Consider the following 17,992-nt stretch of genomic DNA (forward strand, 5'->3'; position numbering starts at 1 on the left):
ATACCTTCTGCATCGGTATATTTTTGTTAATACCTTTCAAAACTATTATCTTATGTGTAAGAGTGGTTTATAAAATCTGCGCTAAAAATACCAAAATCCCTTGTATAACCCTTTGTGCATACTGACGACCAATACAAATTTGTAAGACAAAAATATTTGCTTTAAGTTGCTTTACAAGAAAATTTTATATACAAATATATATATTTTTACCATTTTCTATAGCGTAAAGAATCCGTCAACATACATCCATAAATATATGAAGGAACTTCACTAGAAATAGACATGTTCACGCAAATTGTTGACTAATAAAATGTTATCTGACAAATATGTAGCTTTACAAGCTTATATTGCACAACTTAAAACAATATTATATTTAAATTAAAATTACGTATTGTATATTACATCAAGCTATCCATCACAACATATCTAAAATACATACAAGAACTTTACAAGTAAAAAGACGAATTTCGAAATAAACTTGGTAAAGTTTAACGTTCTCAATATGAGGGATAAATCTGTGTAATAAAGTTTACAGATGTCCACGTGAGACATTACAGTACTCGATACCGAAAGCAGAGCATTATAAGAATAATACAAAGTACAGAGTAATAATTTAAGGTTCTTCACCAAATACCGGAATTTATGTCGAGTAAATTGTGCAGCGGATGTAAATCAATACCGAAGTATACGATTTACAAGTACAGTTATCATTATCATACAAGTTTTTAGTCGCATTTTACCAGAAAACGTCGAACTTAAAGCATTTTGATGATGCCGTCGCACACTGCATTGCATTGTTGTGGCAGACTTCAAGCGGTCAATGCATCTGCTAAAAGCACAGAACGAATCTCTGGAATCTTAAAACCGCGTTGCATAGTGTGCTCGTGGTAGAAATTGTAGTTCGACAGCTAATTTCAATGAAATTAACAAGCTTTGAACTGACAATTATTCACTGTAGGAAGTACTCAATGATTAGACGAATATTTTTTATAAAAATGTAAAATCGTCTCGTTTCCCCCTGTTGTAAATGTGATATAAGGTCAAAGGTCACATAGCATCCAATAACACCTTAAGTTACTGTACTCTGCGTCAAAGTTATTTGACTCCACGTCGTCTAATACCGAAACTTACTGCACGATGAACTTTGATCACCCATAACATTGGTTCAACATGTTATCTGCTTTACTGCAAAAACCAATAAGTCAATTACTTTAATCGGCTGAATCCTAGGTAAAGATCATATCTAATGAAGAATTAAGGGATTGCAAAGTAATGGCTTAATGGTTGTATGGTTCTAAAAGAGTAATGATTCTGGTATGCTGCAGTTTCATTTATGGCACTGAGCGCATTATTACATGCCTCGTATATCGAATGTCAAACTCTCCATAAGATTCAATGGTAACTCGACGATGATGCAGTGGGTGACATAGTTATCATTTGACTGAAAGTGAACTGAATATATAACTCGACAACTTTGGGATTTAAAAAAATTAAAATTATACGTTTTACACAGAAAATCTTGTCTTTATAAAAATTGTGCATGAAAATCAATTAACCACATAACAGTGTTTGAAATATATCAATGCGCCATTCGACAATGAAAATCATTCTATCTTATAAAAGATTTTCGTCTGATATGAAAATAAAGCATGTGATTGTCATTTGCAAATAAATCAAAATGTTTTGAGAGAAAACTATGTAAGAGATTTCATGTACTGAAATATTATAGCCTAAGCAAGGGACTATATACCCTTGGGGCTGGAGACCTTTTGACCTACTCACGTCGGACAGATTGTCATCTACCCTCGGGCACATAGTCCCATGTTTGGGCTATAACACATACAGTGCATTCCTGTATTATATTGATTAATGATATAATCGAATTTGAAATTTGAATAGAACTGTGTGTATACTTTCTAACAGCTAATGAGAATGCCATAAAATAAGCAAATGTTGTTATGCTGCCATCTCTACATCAGATTTTGATCGAATTGATAACCGACATGTGAATGCTAAGTTATCTAGAGTTCTGCGAGTTATTTTTCATTTTGGTGATCTTACATGCCCCAAAAGCCAGACCGTGACCAGCAAACCACTGTGCAGCTATAAAACAAAGGATTTCTAAGTTTGTCAGAGTCTGTGTCATTATATGTAGATGAGTAATATTTAGAAATTGTAAAGGTATTGTACAAATCTTTCCTGTTCAACCCGGAGTGAATGTCATCTTAGTACTATCCTGTAAAAAAAAAATTCAAAGAGATGGCGTTAATCACATATGGCATATGTTCTATCAATAGACTGATCAAAACATCTTTGAAGATTGCAAAGAAAAAAAATTAATTTGACTGAGAGACAATTCCTATTATACGACAGAAATCAAAATATTGCAGTTAATGAATTTTCATCAGAACCATTTCGCTCTGTTTTAGTATGTTTTAGTATATTTCTTTTTTGTTACATTTACTGCACCATAAATAACAAGGGCTGTATCGTGACTAGAAGACAGCATGAATAAAAACTGTTATTCATTGTGGCCTCCTCTTATCTACCCCTTTCATTTAAAAGGGGCGTGTAAATGAATTGAACTCTCTTACACTTTGAGTCTGTTAGTCTTCATCATGTACTGCTACATCTCACAATAGTTAATTTAGGCGACTCCCTTTACATTGTTTCGATGTATAGATATTCAACGTTGTCACAGAAAACAATGATATTGAGATACATCATGGTCCTGAAAGGAGTGTAAGTAGTTCCAGAATACCTTTTTCACCACCAGGGGCCACAGATGGGTATTGCGGATAGTATTGTCCAGTTGCAGCCACTGGCTGGTTGGGCGCATAGGCAACCTGTCCAGTTGGGGCCATTGGTTGGTTTGCCATATAAGGTTGTTCAGTTAGAACCATTGGTTGGTTTTGAGTATATGGTTGTGGGTAGTAATACACCTGATTAAATTAAATGACATGGAAATCTATTACAGAATTATTCTAACTTTGAGAATTGCCTCTTTGCTAAACAAACATAGCTTACCAACAGTACATACCAAAATGCTTGACAAATATGTAGTTTTATTGTAAATTTCAAAACAAAACTTTCCCTTGTGAAGTAATGTCACGGTACACACCTTCTGGGACAAAGTAGTGTTGTATCACAAAATGTACACCTGTATTATCTGCAGTGCAATTAAATCTTCTGAAAATGATGTAAGACATTAGGGAAAAGGTGCATTAACTCGCATGGTACCTTAAACCCGGGTCCCTGGCTGACCAACTCGGGTAACAAACAAAAGAATTTTAATCCCCGGAGGTGTTAATGTTCAATTGTACGTTTATCTTATCCAGCTGGTGCTGTCATAGGAACGGCAGGTCTGAAAAGATTCACTTAAGATAATCTGTTTGCAAATGTTGACATAGAGATTAATCCTCTGATAACCAAGTAGGGAAGTGGGGTATTACTAAGTAAATGGCTTTTTGCCCGTAATGAGGGCGCTGCACCCAACGCAGCGTATTTTACTCAAAATCACGTTTTTGCAAATATTCATTTAATTTTAACTAATTTGTTAACCTAAAATTAAAATATTGGTAACCTTGTCAAGCAGTCGTAAGTTGCGTCAGCAAAAGAAGTGTTTATTTATGCAAATGTGTGCAATCACCCGATTTCCTGGCTTCTCTTTTCTCCCAATTTCAAGATTTCCAAACAATTAAACTCCACTCAGGCTTGGTCAAATTCAAAAATTGTCACATTGTATTCTTTAAATACTATATACAAAATGACTATTTTTGTTGGCAAGAAAGTTCTTACACATTGGATATTTTCATTTTGCTAATCATGTTTTGAATAATTTTTAATGACAGTCTTTCAACATATGCCATTTTAGAATGAGAATAGACAATGCTCAATAAATAGTCGGTTTTTCTCTACATATACCCTTGTGTCGAGTGAAATATTACAGAAAGTATTGTCAAGTCTATGACTTAAATTAATCATAAATACCAAAATTGAGGCTTTCTACCGAAAATTTACACCCCTTCATCCTTCGAGTAAACTATTGCTACCTCACTAAACTTAATGTTATCTGCTTTTTGAAAATACATTGTATGATGGGGTTCCTTGTCAACTAAGACGAAAAATATTCCTTTGTAAAACGAACTGTGTTGGCAACATGCTGCTCCACCTCAACTAGATCCACTGCTGTACGAAGCATCAATTAATCCAGTATTTGTTGCAAAATAAATGGGTGTGTTGTACTTTATAAATACTTATTCATTTCCGATTTTTTACCACAGAGATTTACTATGTTTCAAATCATGGAAATTTGATTCTGCTGTGATCAAATTCATTTGTCACAAAAGTGAAGTTCATATAAGTCAACACTGGAAAGAAGCGCCTTTTTCTAAAACAATATAACATCAAATCAATTTCACCAATCGTTATCATTCAAGGCAAATAAATCATCGGGTCCGAGAAACAATGGAAAAAAACAAAAGAAAACAGTAGTAAGTGTTCTTTGTACATTGTAAAGATAGGGTTGAATAATTCCTAGTTCTTTCATGTGATTATAAATTATCGCCAGAGAGCAATTCAATTGAGCAATAACCCCTACCGCATGCGGATATACACAGTAATTTGATTTAATAGATGGCACATGGCATATGGATAGCAAAGATTTAACGCACACTCACCGCTTGATGAGGCTGTTGCTGACTTCCACAGCACACAGCCCTGCAGCAATCCACCATTTGGATTATAGCCAAGATCATTTCAGTCACAGCGACAAACAGTGTTATCACACAAACGGAGATCCAAGCTGGCTGTAAAAATTAAACCACACACACAAAAGATTTCAACATCTGAAAGATACTTTATCTGCTAATCTAAGAGAGTTACAGCATAGTGACAGATCGTTTACTCACCGATAATCATATATTGTTTTAGTTAACGGATGTCTGTTGGCAAAAATATCCTTGTACACATTAAAATCATCATTGTATTGAATTACAACCGCGGCAAAGCAAGTGCATAGGTAACTGACTGTAATACAAACACTAATAGTAATTAATATGTAGTCTAACTTCGCCTTGTTTATCTATACTTTGTCGCTGTCAGTAAGAAATCTCAGCAGGGTGGCGTTAAATGGTACTGTCTTCAGCAAGTCCATGCCAAGTTGATTTCTTATATGTTTGGCAAGGAGACTTCTCATATCTAAACCAAACACCCCGTGGTTTATTAGCTCTTTATCAGTAAAATAAAGATGCCGCTTCTATACTTTAAGGTTTTCAAGTACTTGTTGCTATTGTAGTTTCTGTTTGTGTTAGAATCAGTTATCTATGCACTTGCTTTGCCGCGGTTGTATAATCATTATATTTTCCAATAACAGTTCAAATATAATGAGTTTTTATAGCCCCTTTTGTATTGATGGTATTTATTTTGCTTACTACAGCAAGAGTGTTGGCTGGTAGGGCAAATACAACAGAATGATTTTAACAAGCATTACTTCAACAGTGGAGACTAAATAGCGACTGTGAAAAAAGACTAAGCATATTACGACAGTCTTGAATGTACATCATTTAGCATACAGTATTTGCAATGATCTATGTAGTCTAAAATACTGAAGAAAGGCAACAGTCTATGGGGGGAGAACACCGCAAAAATAATTTTGAAATCTTCATCAAACTTATCTCATCATTATTATTCCATTATTTGATGATTTGGTCAATATTACATCATTATTTGGCTAGTATTATGCCATTATTTGACCATTATTTAGATATCATTATGACAGGATTATGACATTATTATGAACTTCTTTGGTAATTCGATCGGTTTGCCATTATTCAGCATCGATGTTTTTATTTGGAAATTATCTCATAACTATTATGTCTTTATTTTGTGATTTGGTCAATATTATATTGTTACTTGGCCATTATTAAGCGATTATTTGGTGATGATTACGACATTATCTTGACATTTTTATGAACTTATTTTAATTCCGTTGTTTGGCCACTATTAAGCATTGATGTCTTGATTTGAACTTATCTCATCATAATTGTGCCGTTATGTGGTGACAAGGTCATTTCTATATCATTATTTTGCCATTATTAAGTGATTATTTGGTAATGATTATGACATTATCTTGACATTATGAACTTACTTACCCCAATTCCTGGTATTCCTCAACCGAGTCCAAATCGGTTTTTTGTCATTATAAAGTGTTGATGTCTGGATTTAGGAGTTATCTCACCATTATTATTCATCTACATTTTTATCAATTCATGAATTGGAGTGAAAATGCATCCATTTCTAGCTTAAACTGCAGAACATGACTCTTGACAAATGGCACGCAGCACGAGGCACGCGACCCGTGGCTCTTGAATGTAGGCTTACTCGATATTCAGAGACGTTCGCATCTGACATAAACACAACCTTGGTCGTGCTTCGCTCGATGGAACTGGGGTATAGGCCTAATCACAAAGAAAGACGGGAGAAACTACATTGGGGTTTGTTCACGCCGCATTATTAATGGCATCCCTAGATGCCCTACCTGCCTATCAAAATGAAAATCTGTCACTGTCCCCAAATTCGTTTAGTCGACTTTTGGATGCCATGGCCGCTTGCCAGACATATTTTGACGCTTACCACTCAACCGTTTCTGCAGTCGCCATGTTGTGCAATGATTTCTGGGTAAGGTTCAAATCATGAAACTGGTCAAATAACCACTTCAGATAATAAACTAGGTAAAATAATGTCAATTATAATATACCTCGAGCCCTTTTCCTGTATAACGCTATGGGAAAAGAACCCCACATTTGTGTAATAAGTTGCCGTATCACACCCAGGCACACTTTCCCCAAATAAGCGAGAGCGCGTGCATTTCAGAACTAGCTTCATTCCAGTTTCTGCGCGTTGCTATCAGTAAACGTTCCATTTGTAAACAAAGCCAGTGCGAGATTCGAAAGTCTGTAGCTCCGTTCTGCACGTAGGGCGACAGTGAAGTTAGCGAAATCAGGTGATCTTTCTCAGGGTTTCATATTAAAATCCAGTGTTGACTAAGCACATTAACGATGATGTCTTCGGTTTTGAAAGACTTGAAAGTGAACTGATTATAAATAGATCGAGTGCGATCATGCGACAGGTAAGCTCAGCTTAGCCGTCGCCCGTCGCCCCGCTTCATATACACGGTTATTTCACCGTGAAATCTTCATAAAATTAAAGGCACAATATTTCTTTTATTCGAACTTTTCACTGACGATCACATCTCCCTGCCGGTACAATGAAATTTACGATAAATTCCACAACGCCGTTCTTCTTACACCTCGATATACGCCTCATTCCTTGTTGGTATAAGTACATTGCTCTTCATATTCCACAGGTAAACAAATGTCATTATGTATATCAACACGCGACGGGATACGGCCATCGCTTTTCCGAAAAATGTACAAAAATGGAGTTAAATGTTTGACATTGAATAAATTTTTCTATCTTCAAATCTTTGTACAATATTTTTAATTACATATATATCATTCCATAAGGTATATGATAAAACCTTTACGGCACTGATACGATTTTTGCGAACCATGGTCGTACGGCGTACGGGCCCTCTCACGTTCGGGCCCTTCTTTCGTACAACCTCGGTCCGCAAAACCCGTATCAGGCTTTAAAGATTAGATAGCGTCGTAATCATGACCAAATAATCGCATAATAATGCCAAATAATGACATAAAAATGACCAAATCACCAAATAGTGGCAAATTAATGATGAGTTAAGTTAGGAAATAAGAGATGAGATAAAAAATGAAATTAGAAACGGATGCATCTTTCACTCCAATTTATGAATTGATAAAGATGTAGATGAATCTGTTTCTAGCTTAGACTGCAGAATGTGAATCGTGAATTTGGCATGAGACACGTAACATCTGGTCCATGGCGCTTGAATTAGGCTTACCTGACATTCAAAGACATTCGCATCTGACGTAAACACAACCTTGATCTCGATTAGCTTGATGAAACCGGGGCATCATCACATAGAAAGACGGGAGACACTACATAACGTTTTGTGCGCAGTTAACTTATTTCCATTTCACTGATCACTGTTCGAGCGCCTGTGAACTGTACTAGCGCGATTATGATGCGTTGTATTCTCCGAATGTCATGCAGCATTATTAATGACACCCCTACTTGCCCTAACTGCCCCTTAAAGTAAAACTCTGCCAGGGCCAACTGCCAGACATATTTCAAGACTTACCATTCAACTATTTCTGCAGTCGCCATGATGTGCAATGATTTCTAGGTAGGGTTTAAACATGAAGCAGGTTAAATAATGAGTTTAGATAATAAATTAGGTCAAATAATGTCAAGATAATGTTGTAATCATGACAAAATAATCGTGACATAAAATGACAAAATCACCATCAAATTGCATAGTAATGATGAGATGTTCCAAATAAAGACATCAATGCTAAATGGTAAGACAACCGAATTACCAAACAAGTACATAATAATGTCAAGATAATGTTTTAATAATAATGTCATAATGATGGCCAAATAATTATATAATATTGATCAAATCACCAAATAATAGAACGATAATAATGAGATAACTGTGAATAATAATTTTAAATATTTCTTTGTGGTGTTCTCACCCCATAACAGTACCATGCTGCACGGTATGCCAACTTGGTTTGCAAACACATTCAGACATCAAAGCTCTGCTTTTAAGCATGGCAATGGGAAATTTGAGATCTTTGGAACTAAGCTGGGTCATCGATTTAAAATTCGTTAGAAACACCATTCGTATGCAAAAAATGGATTGTCGATATTTCATAAATAAAAAATCGAGTAAAAGACATTGCTAAATGATGATTTAGGTACAGCTGCACTGACCCACTCATTGACTGCATAAACCAAAGCAATGATAGTTCCTGGCAGCAGGCTTATTCCACCAAGAAGAGACAAGATGGACAGCACCAAAGTAGCATAAATCTATATGGAAAAACAGGATTTAAAATATTAAACATTTCGCTTATTTTTAACGTTCTATTGTTCTACATTTCCCATTTTGTAGATTTTACTATTTTTATCCTAATGACTCTTGTTTTGACCTATAGTAACCCTAACTAGAAAGCCACCTCCTTGACCTTGTGATCTCTGCTTTTTCGCCTTTAGATGAAGTATTGCTTTTGTGGCTGCGTAAGCCATAAGCTTTGACAGGAATGTTGACTACTAGTAATCAGCTTCATTCCACTTTCAAAACTATAACTGTTTGAAGTGGCCGTTCTTCATTTCCTACACTATATTTCTGACTCGCCTTCACTTAACTATTGCTGATCGGAACAGTATTTACAATATGCAGATTTTTACTCTATATTTCCTTAGAGACTAATTTGCCCAAACAAATTATGTGTAGCAGATGCCCTAGGTGTACATATAGATACCATGACATGTAACATTTTAGAAATGCATGCTTCATTGTAATCAACTGATTTAAAGAAAATTTACCCTCTATGCCTTGTAAGTTTACACAGAAGCACGAACACGTATAAACTGAGGAATTACTATATTGAGATGACATTCGATGGAGTGACATTGCACTTACCAGACAACGATTCTTGGTCCGGGCTGCACTAATACCTAGGGATCCTGTGATAATAAACTGTAGATAATGACAATTTAATCAACAAAAACAAAACATCGTAGGTCACATGTACTGACTGACTGACTGTTTAGGTTATGAGAGTCATTTGTAAAGTAATTTAACGTCAGCAGCCCACATATGCTGAGCAATGAAAATCATTATTTCTGTGATGTTGTATAAACGAATTCCATACTATCAGCCATTTAATCAGCTTTCTCTTATTTTAATACTTGTCAAGGAACATGCCAGTACACTAGTTGTAGAACGTTAACACATTTAAAATTGAGAATACCTGAAAATAGCTACCATGCAATGTTCCTGTTAGTAGGAAAAATGCTTGAATTGATGCCTTTGGGAAAAGCCCTCAACAATTGCTGATACAAACCACACCATTTAATTTTGACAGTACAGATGAAGTGAATTCACACTGAGATTGGCTGCAATTTTACACTTACAGACTGAAATGTCATTTTAGAACTCAGCATTTTAATTTCAGGTGCACTGATTCTACTACACTTGGTGCCCCTTGTATTCAATGCTGTTGAACTGTTGATGCAGACTTACAAATATTGCACAGACTACTACGTTCCAGAAAGTGTCCATAGGAGCGTCATGACCAAGTGCAACGGTAATCTGAATAATGGCAACTAGTATCAGGACAATACCGCATACAAGCTGACCTATTCCAAGACCACGGAAAGAGCCGACCGCAAGGTTAGGGCTTGTATTACCAGACGCCTGCTGTATAATCACGATTTGTTGTGGAGCCGCTGTTGCAGTTGTAGGTTGTTGTAGGCCAAGAGAGCCACCTTTCAAGTCTGTGTTTTCCATCTTTTTTCTGAAAATATAAAAACATAGGGCCAATGCCCCTACAGCTACTTAAGACATGGACGGTATAGAAGACGAACATAGCATAATACCAGATATAGTGAGTGCAGAGATCATTTAGCAATATTCTATTGGCCGAAGAATTGTTTCAGTTTGGCTAATATTTACAGACCCCAATTCACAGACATTCATCGACTGAGCAAGCATATGGGCACGGCTCCAGCAAGGGCGCCCTCTATCGACGAGTGCGTTTCGGTTTTTAATACTGGCTAAATCGGCACATCCTTCCGTATGAGTCAAACTTTGTATACGTATTTTATAAGAATCGACTCCGCAAAATAGTGCTATGTTGATGAAATCCCAAAAATAATTATTATTTTGACTAAATAACGGTATTTTTGGTTCGAAAATGGTATTGTCAGATCGAGCACAGAATCCAGCCAGTAGACCACAGGCGCTCTTTAGCTGGGTAGTCTGCTAAGTAGATCGATTTTCCGATCGATCTATTGATCCCGTAGTCGATATGTCCGCCACTGCAACCTAAATGCTCACAAGGTGTGTAACACAATCACTCAAAAAACACGCGATCCGGGTTTTCAACTGGCCGTGCGCTCACACAAAACATTCAGAACTGCACTCCCATATACCTAGTTGGATCTCAAATTTAACCATCTCCTCGAAAATCACGCCGATTAACGTTTTACTCGCATCATCTTGAAGAAATCGGCTAAGGAGCGCCTGTGCGGTAGACTCCCCCAGACCCTGTAAATAACCACATTATCCGCGTTGACCCCATTTACCATCACTAACTAGTGCGACCTATACTGTAAGAAATTTTGCCCCCGTATTGATGACTCGCCACAAAATATCAGCTGAGCCTTGACCGGCGACCTCTAATACAAGGGTAATTGGGGTCAAACTGTGCCTGCACTTGCTTTCTGGGGAAAAGAATTGTCAGCATAATATTCACAAACATGTCAATATAATATTCAAATCAGCGGTTATAAAAAAAAAACAGGTTTAGCGGCTGGATTTTGGTATTTTTCTTTACGTAATTTTGGACCCTAGCCGGCCTGGGGAATCCCTATGCAGACCCCTGGGGAAACCCATCCAGGGACCACATGCAATGCTTTATGGGTAGAGACAGCTGACTGTATCCATGGATGTAAAAATTAGATCTATTTTTTACATCCATGCTGTATCCTAGTAACAAGACGGTCGAGTCCTGCTATCGCGTCGGTGCGAGATCACCTCTGGAGATCGAGAAAATACTTAACCTTGCTTTTTTCTCAGACGGTCTTTTGTACATGTCGTGAATAGTGACAACCAGCTGTTGCAAAAACATCTGAGTCTGCCCTTCATGAATGATGGCGAAAAAAAGTGGCATAGCGGGCCACATCATGCATCAGGGATCAACATACTGGTATGCTGATGGCGGCGCCACCATTATGGCATAGCCACAATATCATTCGTCTCACTGCGTTCATTTCGATATGTATAAGTCTCCGTGGGCCGTGGATATGCTAAAGACTGAAACGGTGAGGTTGGTTGGCATTAAAAGCAGTTCCAAACATCCGTTTGGGTTTTTTGCCAACGTGAATTGAAGCCTCCAGCGAGGTTACACTCGTACACCACACGTCCGCGATCCAGTTATGCTGAGCGCGCTCGTGGAATCATGAAGATTTATTAGTACTAATTTGCATATTCATGAGATATTTTTCGAGCCCCGAACTGCCACCTATGCCTGTTGTAGTGTTTTGCCATCTATCTCTCACACTAGGTGGATACTTATATAAGCAGTTTGACAAAAATCTTGAAATATCAAAGCGGTGTCTGTGACGATGATTCGCAATAATTTGATATTGCTCAATACCGTTCACTGTCATTATTTTTATGTAGGAAGAACATGATAGTAATATATTTTTTACTATAACCCAAACGGGATTCGAACACTCACGGCAACATTGCCTAGCTGCTAGGCCTCACACAAAACCAGTCGGCCACCGTTTCCGACCAAAAAAGAGTTGGTCACAGCAACCGACTTAGATGTTACAATTCTGTGTGCGACCGAGCAACACAGTGTGCGTGCAACGGACGACACACAAGACACAGTACAAACACATATAGTAATCGGAAAAGCACGAAGCTTTTTTTGACGAAGTGTCATTAAAAGAGGCACTCCCACTTGGTAACATTTTTAAAACACATTTTTTTAATGCCAACGGTCGATATTTGAGGTGGCGGCTGCGCGCGGATCGCGAGATATCGATAAAATCATGTCATTTCCCGAGCGTATTTTTCACATCCCGAAGTTTTACGATCGTTTCTGATTATGACGCGAAATCCCCCGAAGGTTTGTTGTTGTGCTGATTGACGATATTCTAGGGAGTCCATAATAAGTTCGAACGACGCAATTTTACCTCCTACTCCAAAGACTTTATATCCAGCATTATGCCTTTACTTCAGGTAGGCCTAAGTATTTTTAAAACTTCTCCTTTGTTTTTGTCGTTTTCATTATTCTCAGTCAGTTCTATTATATTTTTAACCAATACCACATAGATATTAGTTTTTACGTGTAAAATATTAGCCGCCTCTGATGACTACATTTTGTCGTCTGCCACACGGTTGCGCGTGGTTCGATAAAAAGCGGCCGCCGCGTGGTATGCGTGCATAACACGCGACGGCCGCTATGTATCAACCGCACGTATCTGTGCTAGTCACCTATGCGAATTCTGGTGGAATCAGCAAACTTTGTTTGCCGTTTTTTCTCCGAGTCAGTAAGACTCAGCTTTCCCCCACGGGGAATGACCGATCACCGACGCGAGTGGTACTATATGGCGTACAGCAGCGTTAGCGTAGACTCGTACTCCATAGCTTAGTTGACAATGGCCCCAGTGCCGAACGTTCGATGTTCGGAAGTTGAATTTAGGTGGGCCATCGGAATTCAAATTTTTACTTTTTTTGAGGAATGTTTTTATCGATATCTCGTGATCCGCGCGCAGTCGCCGCAGTCGCCAGTGGTCATCGGTCAAATATCGACCGTTGGCATTAAAAAAATGTGTTTTAAAAATGTTACCAAGTGGGAGTGCCACTTTAATTGGACACAATCTCACTGGATGCATTGCTTTTCATTGGGCTTGAACTGACAATATCTACAATACTAATTCACCTGGCCTAACAATCGGTTAGCTAAAGCCCCTCAAAATGGATGTTTCAACAAGTTTCCTGAAAAAAGTTTTTGTAGTAGCAAAGAATTTGAACTTTCAATTTTAGGCAGAAGACCACGTCAACGACCGGTGTTCAGTTTAGTGATCAACAGTAAAAATCTGGTAGTCCAAACTTGAAATTGTTGGTAAGTTAACAACAGGTATGTAATACGAAGAATAGCAAGGCATAATGCAATATGCACTATACATGTAAACCAATAAACTGATGAGCATGAAACTAACAACAGCTTAACTAACTTTCCATTGTTGAACATCAGTGAAAAAGAGACAAATTTCAATTATTTTCCACAGTTGTGTGACAAGTATGTGTTACATAAAATGTGAATACTTGTTGGTTTCAGAAAAAAAGTACGACTATATTTTGATATTTAGGCCTATGGTAAGCAAGATATATAAGATGTCAACATTGATCACGTAAGTTGACAACTGTGATCAAAAGCAGAAAAGCATGAATCATTTGTCAAATGATCACTGACACGTAAATCGAACTTTGGAAGCAGCAAATCTATATGGTGCCAGATAGGCAGTATCAGACACTATGCAACTCTCTTCCAACGTAGGGAGTGTATGAATGTAAACATAAAATGCAATACAAACAACAAAGATCAGATTTCGAGGTTCCCTGTGTCCTTATCAGCAGTACTGTGCCATCAGAAATATACACAATGAATTCAGTCACACACTGTATACACTCGGGATCGGTCAATGTTCATATCGATGGTCACCAGACAGCGAGGATTTGAGCTAGCTGTAGTAGATTTCTTTCTTAACAACTCTGTAATATGCGTTGTTCTGTTCATGATTTACACACACACTAAGACGTTTGAAAACTGCCAACGTTACTCAAAAATACCGAACCCCTACTTTAAGAAATGGTGCACTAGGGCATGAGTGTATTGCAGCCACTTTTCTCTATCTGTCACATATCCCTCTCCCCCTTCCCCGGTTGTTCTAATTTAGCATGCGGTCGCAACGTCCAGGGCTTTGTGATGAAGGGGATTTTGCGCTACATATTGTTTATTGACCAAGAAACCTTACATACTTAACGCTGAGATAGACGTCGCGGTCAAGGTGTCTCTACCATAACCTTACAAGTTTTAGAATGAAGGTGTCTCTGCTGCAGTCCCGAGACCCACGACTTTCTTAAGCGATTTGGATAAGTTGTAGTCTACGGAAGAGCAGCAGATTGCCGTCGTTTCTACTCAGGGAGCCGTCATTATTTACGGCCTGGGTTCAGAGGAATGTGGGGAGTTACTCAAAAATTGAACATTTCATATTGCACCAGACTGTACCATTGCACACATCAATATCTCAAAATTTTCCATGCAGGATATGGGGAATCCCCCTCTGACACGCTCTGACACTCCCCCGTACTTTCACGTTCTGCCCAGTCAGATATCCTAGTGAAAAACCTGCCATGATACCCATCCAAATTAAACAATATACATATGTTAGATACTGGTTATAACGTGACTTTTATATCTTTATCTTGTTTTGACTTTGAATTTCATTTTGATGGTTTCACCTGTCTCATCTGTCATGAAATAACTCGTGATAATCTAGCTTGATACATTTGGATTGGAAGGTCTTTACTATTGCTGTATTTTGTAAAATTTACAAATACATGTATTCATATTTAACTTTCCTAAGTTGGGGGAGTCAAAATTTCGGAGTTAGAGAAGATGATTACTCAAATTCATCATGGTTGGCAAGGGGTTACTCGAAATTGCGGAGTTTCCGATGAATTTCCTCCGACCCCTTCCAGGCCGTAAATTATGACGGCTCCCAAAGGTACACCACGACAAACGCCTATAGCCATAGACAGTCTATCGCCTTACTGAAGTACAAAACGCCTTTTTTAATTGGCCGAGCGGCTCTGTCTGTTGTTCTTAGCTAGTGTAGTGACTGAATGTCGTACGTTGTGAGTTCGAACCCGAATGAAAACACCGTAATTTTAACGTCGACGTCGGTGAAGCGCACGTTTGCCGCGTCATGTACCTCGACCGCGCAGCGCCGTAAACCATAACGCCATCATGTATTCATGACTAATCGAGAGTAAAACATTCATTATATCACGTGACTCTCAATAGGGCGTTACTCAGCAGACCAAAAATCAACGGTGCAAAACATACATCATGCATTGGATAGCTTCGTCATACACTGCATAGCGGTGGCACGTCATTTCGAGTGTGTAAATCCATTCTTAACCACGGCCTTTTTGTTATCCTTTTTGTTATTACAGCTCCTCAAACGAATCACAAAGACGGTCTGCAACTCACCTGGTTTTCAGGTACGTCTGATATATTACGCACTTCTGATCAGTAGCGTTGTGGTCAGACAGAAAGTGACGGTGCTGTTCTTGTTGCTCTTCTTTGCGTTTCCCTAACTTACTGTTTGTGAACGCCTGCGCTTGGGCATACGCAGCATATGGCTGCGGCACGAGGCATGAATGTCAGAAAAATGCAGACGCCTTACCCATCAATCGCCATCCTTCTTAAAAAAACCTAACAACAGAGTTCTGGGGGTTGTTTTTCTTCTTCTTTATTTTGCTTTTTGTAGCTTCAGACGGGGCCAAGTACTTTGCCTTGGTGAAATTGCTGGCCTCTAATCCGATTGTGACGTCACTTGTCAATGCAGATGTCTTGCGGGGTTTTTTTGACGATTTTGCTAGCTACACATCTTTGGGAAACATGAAAATTTGTGCAACTTCCCTGTAAAATCAAAATATGATACATGGCGACCACTCTTTAAATTTGTGTTATCCATGCATTAAATTCGGCCGTTTTCCTCACTAGTCACAGGAAAGCCAGGATAAACAAACAAACAAATAAACAAATAAGCAATAAATTCAATAAATACAAAAAACAATAAATTTATTAAAAATTGAAATCATTGATTGAACAACACATGAAACGTATTCAAGATGTAAGTCAGTGTTAACCACTAGTACTCACTTAACCTCTCCCACGACAGTGAGTATAAGTTTACTGACGTCAGTTAAGACCTCTAAAGTGTCCCTGGCTTCAAAGGTGTCCCCATGTTAAATGTTCAATAGTTAGGGGCTTAACTAAAGTCTGACAATATCCTACGTAAAATGAACGCGTTCATATACACGTAGTCGCATTGACATTTCGAAGTTATTTTAGCTTCAATTTTCAAGTTGGATAAAAAATATACAAAATGAGGACTGAGGACCGAATTAACAATTGGGAGGGCTAGTGTCCAAGTGTCTGTAAAACACATTTGCTTCATTAAATGATGCATTTGAAGTCATATCGAGACTTTGAATTTGTTTTCCCCTGGATTATACTCACCATATAATGAGATGCTATTGACGTCATTGATGTCATAGTATTTGCTGATATTGAACATGTCAAAAGCATAAAATCATAGCTAACAGAACTATGAATTGTAATGGAATGTGTTTTTTCCAAACTTATATTGCTTATAGAGGGATGCTTGCCAGTTGATAAGTACAACATTGAAGTCAACTATTTAATAATTTAAATTAGATAGAAAAATAAACTAAGGTTACTTGTACAATAAAGCAGTTTGCTTCAATTAGAATACAATAAAGCAGTTTGCTTCAATTAGACAAAATTAGTCGGATAGAGCAATGAAGCATACTATCTTAATTATCAGAATTATCCAAAGACACTTTTGAAGTCAAAGAGACACTTTTTTAGTCAAAGATATTTTTCAAGTCAATGTATGTTGGACAAAGTCGTGGACGTGTACATAACTGCTATTCGTAACTCTTTACAGATCACCTGGGACATATTTGAAGTTGAACACATTTCAATTCGGTATAAGCAGTTCAATACAGTAGAGGGAGCATAAAATCATCAGAATTTTATAAGGGCATTTCTCAAGTCATGGGAACATTTTTGGAGTCGTATGCATTCTTTTCAATACGATACCAAAGCACTGGAAGTGTACTATAATACTACAAGTAAATAACACTTGACAGGCCACCTGGCACATTTTCGAAGTCCAACAAATTCCTCTAATTACGTATGGGTATTTTTTCTGAGGCAGTGGGAGCATATAGACGTGGAAATCATCAGGGGACACTTTTGAGGTCACCGGGGCATTTTGTGGGTCAAAACGATTTTCTTAATTCAAAACTAAATGTTAGAAAAAGCAGTGCAAGTGAAAAAATATTATTAAAGTGACAAACACTTGAAAGGTCACCTGACACGTTTTTAGAAGTCAAATCCTTTCAAATATGTATTGGCAGGAGGATAGCAAGGGATCATATAACCATGGAAATTATCTAGTGACACTTTTGAGGTCACAGGGACACTTG

General features: G+C 37.7%; 1 protein-coding gene across 1 annotated transcript; it reads right to left on the reverse strand.

Annotated features, from left to right (window-relative positions):
* Positions 1-1,468: 1,468 nt before the first annotated feature.
* Positions 1,469-16,142, reverse strand: LOC139152830 (membrane-spanning 4-domains subfamily A member 15-like). Its single transcript, XM_070726182.1, has 7 exons — positions 15,963-16,142; positions 10,193-10,466; positions 9,590-9,646; positions 8,878-8,976; positions 4,680-4,808; positions 2,762-2,942; positions 1,469-2,236 (listed from the first exon to the last, which is right to left on the reverse strand). Exons 2-7 carry the CDS (start codon positions 10,457-10,459, stop codon positions 2,232-2,234), a joined length of 738 nt encoding a protein of 245 aa, XP_070582283.1. The 5' UTR covers positions 10,460-10,466; positions 15,963-16,142; the 3' UTR covers positions 1,469-2,231.
* Positions 16,143-17,992: the final 1,850 nt, after the last annotated feature.

The sequence above is a fragment of the Ptychodera flava genome, chromosome 16 (genome assembly GCF_041260155.1).
Source record: "Ptychodera flava strain L36383 chromosome 16, AS_Pfla_20210202, whole genome shotgun sequence".
Lineage (NCBI taxonomy): Eukaryota > Metazoa > Hemichordata > Enteropneusta > Ptychoderidae > Ptychodera > Ptychodera flava.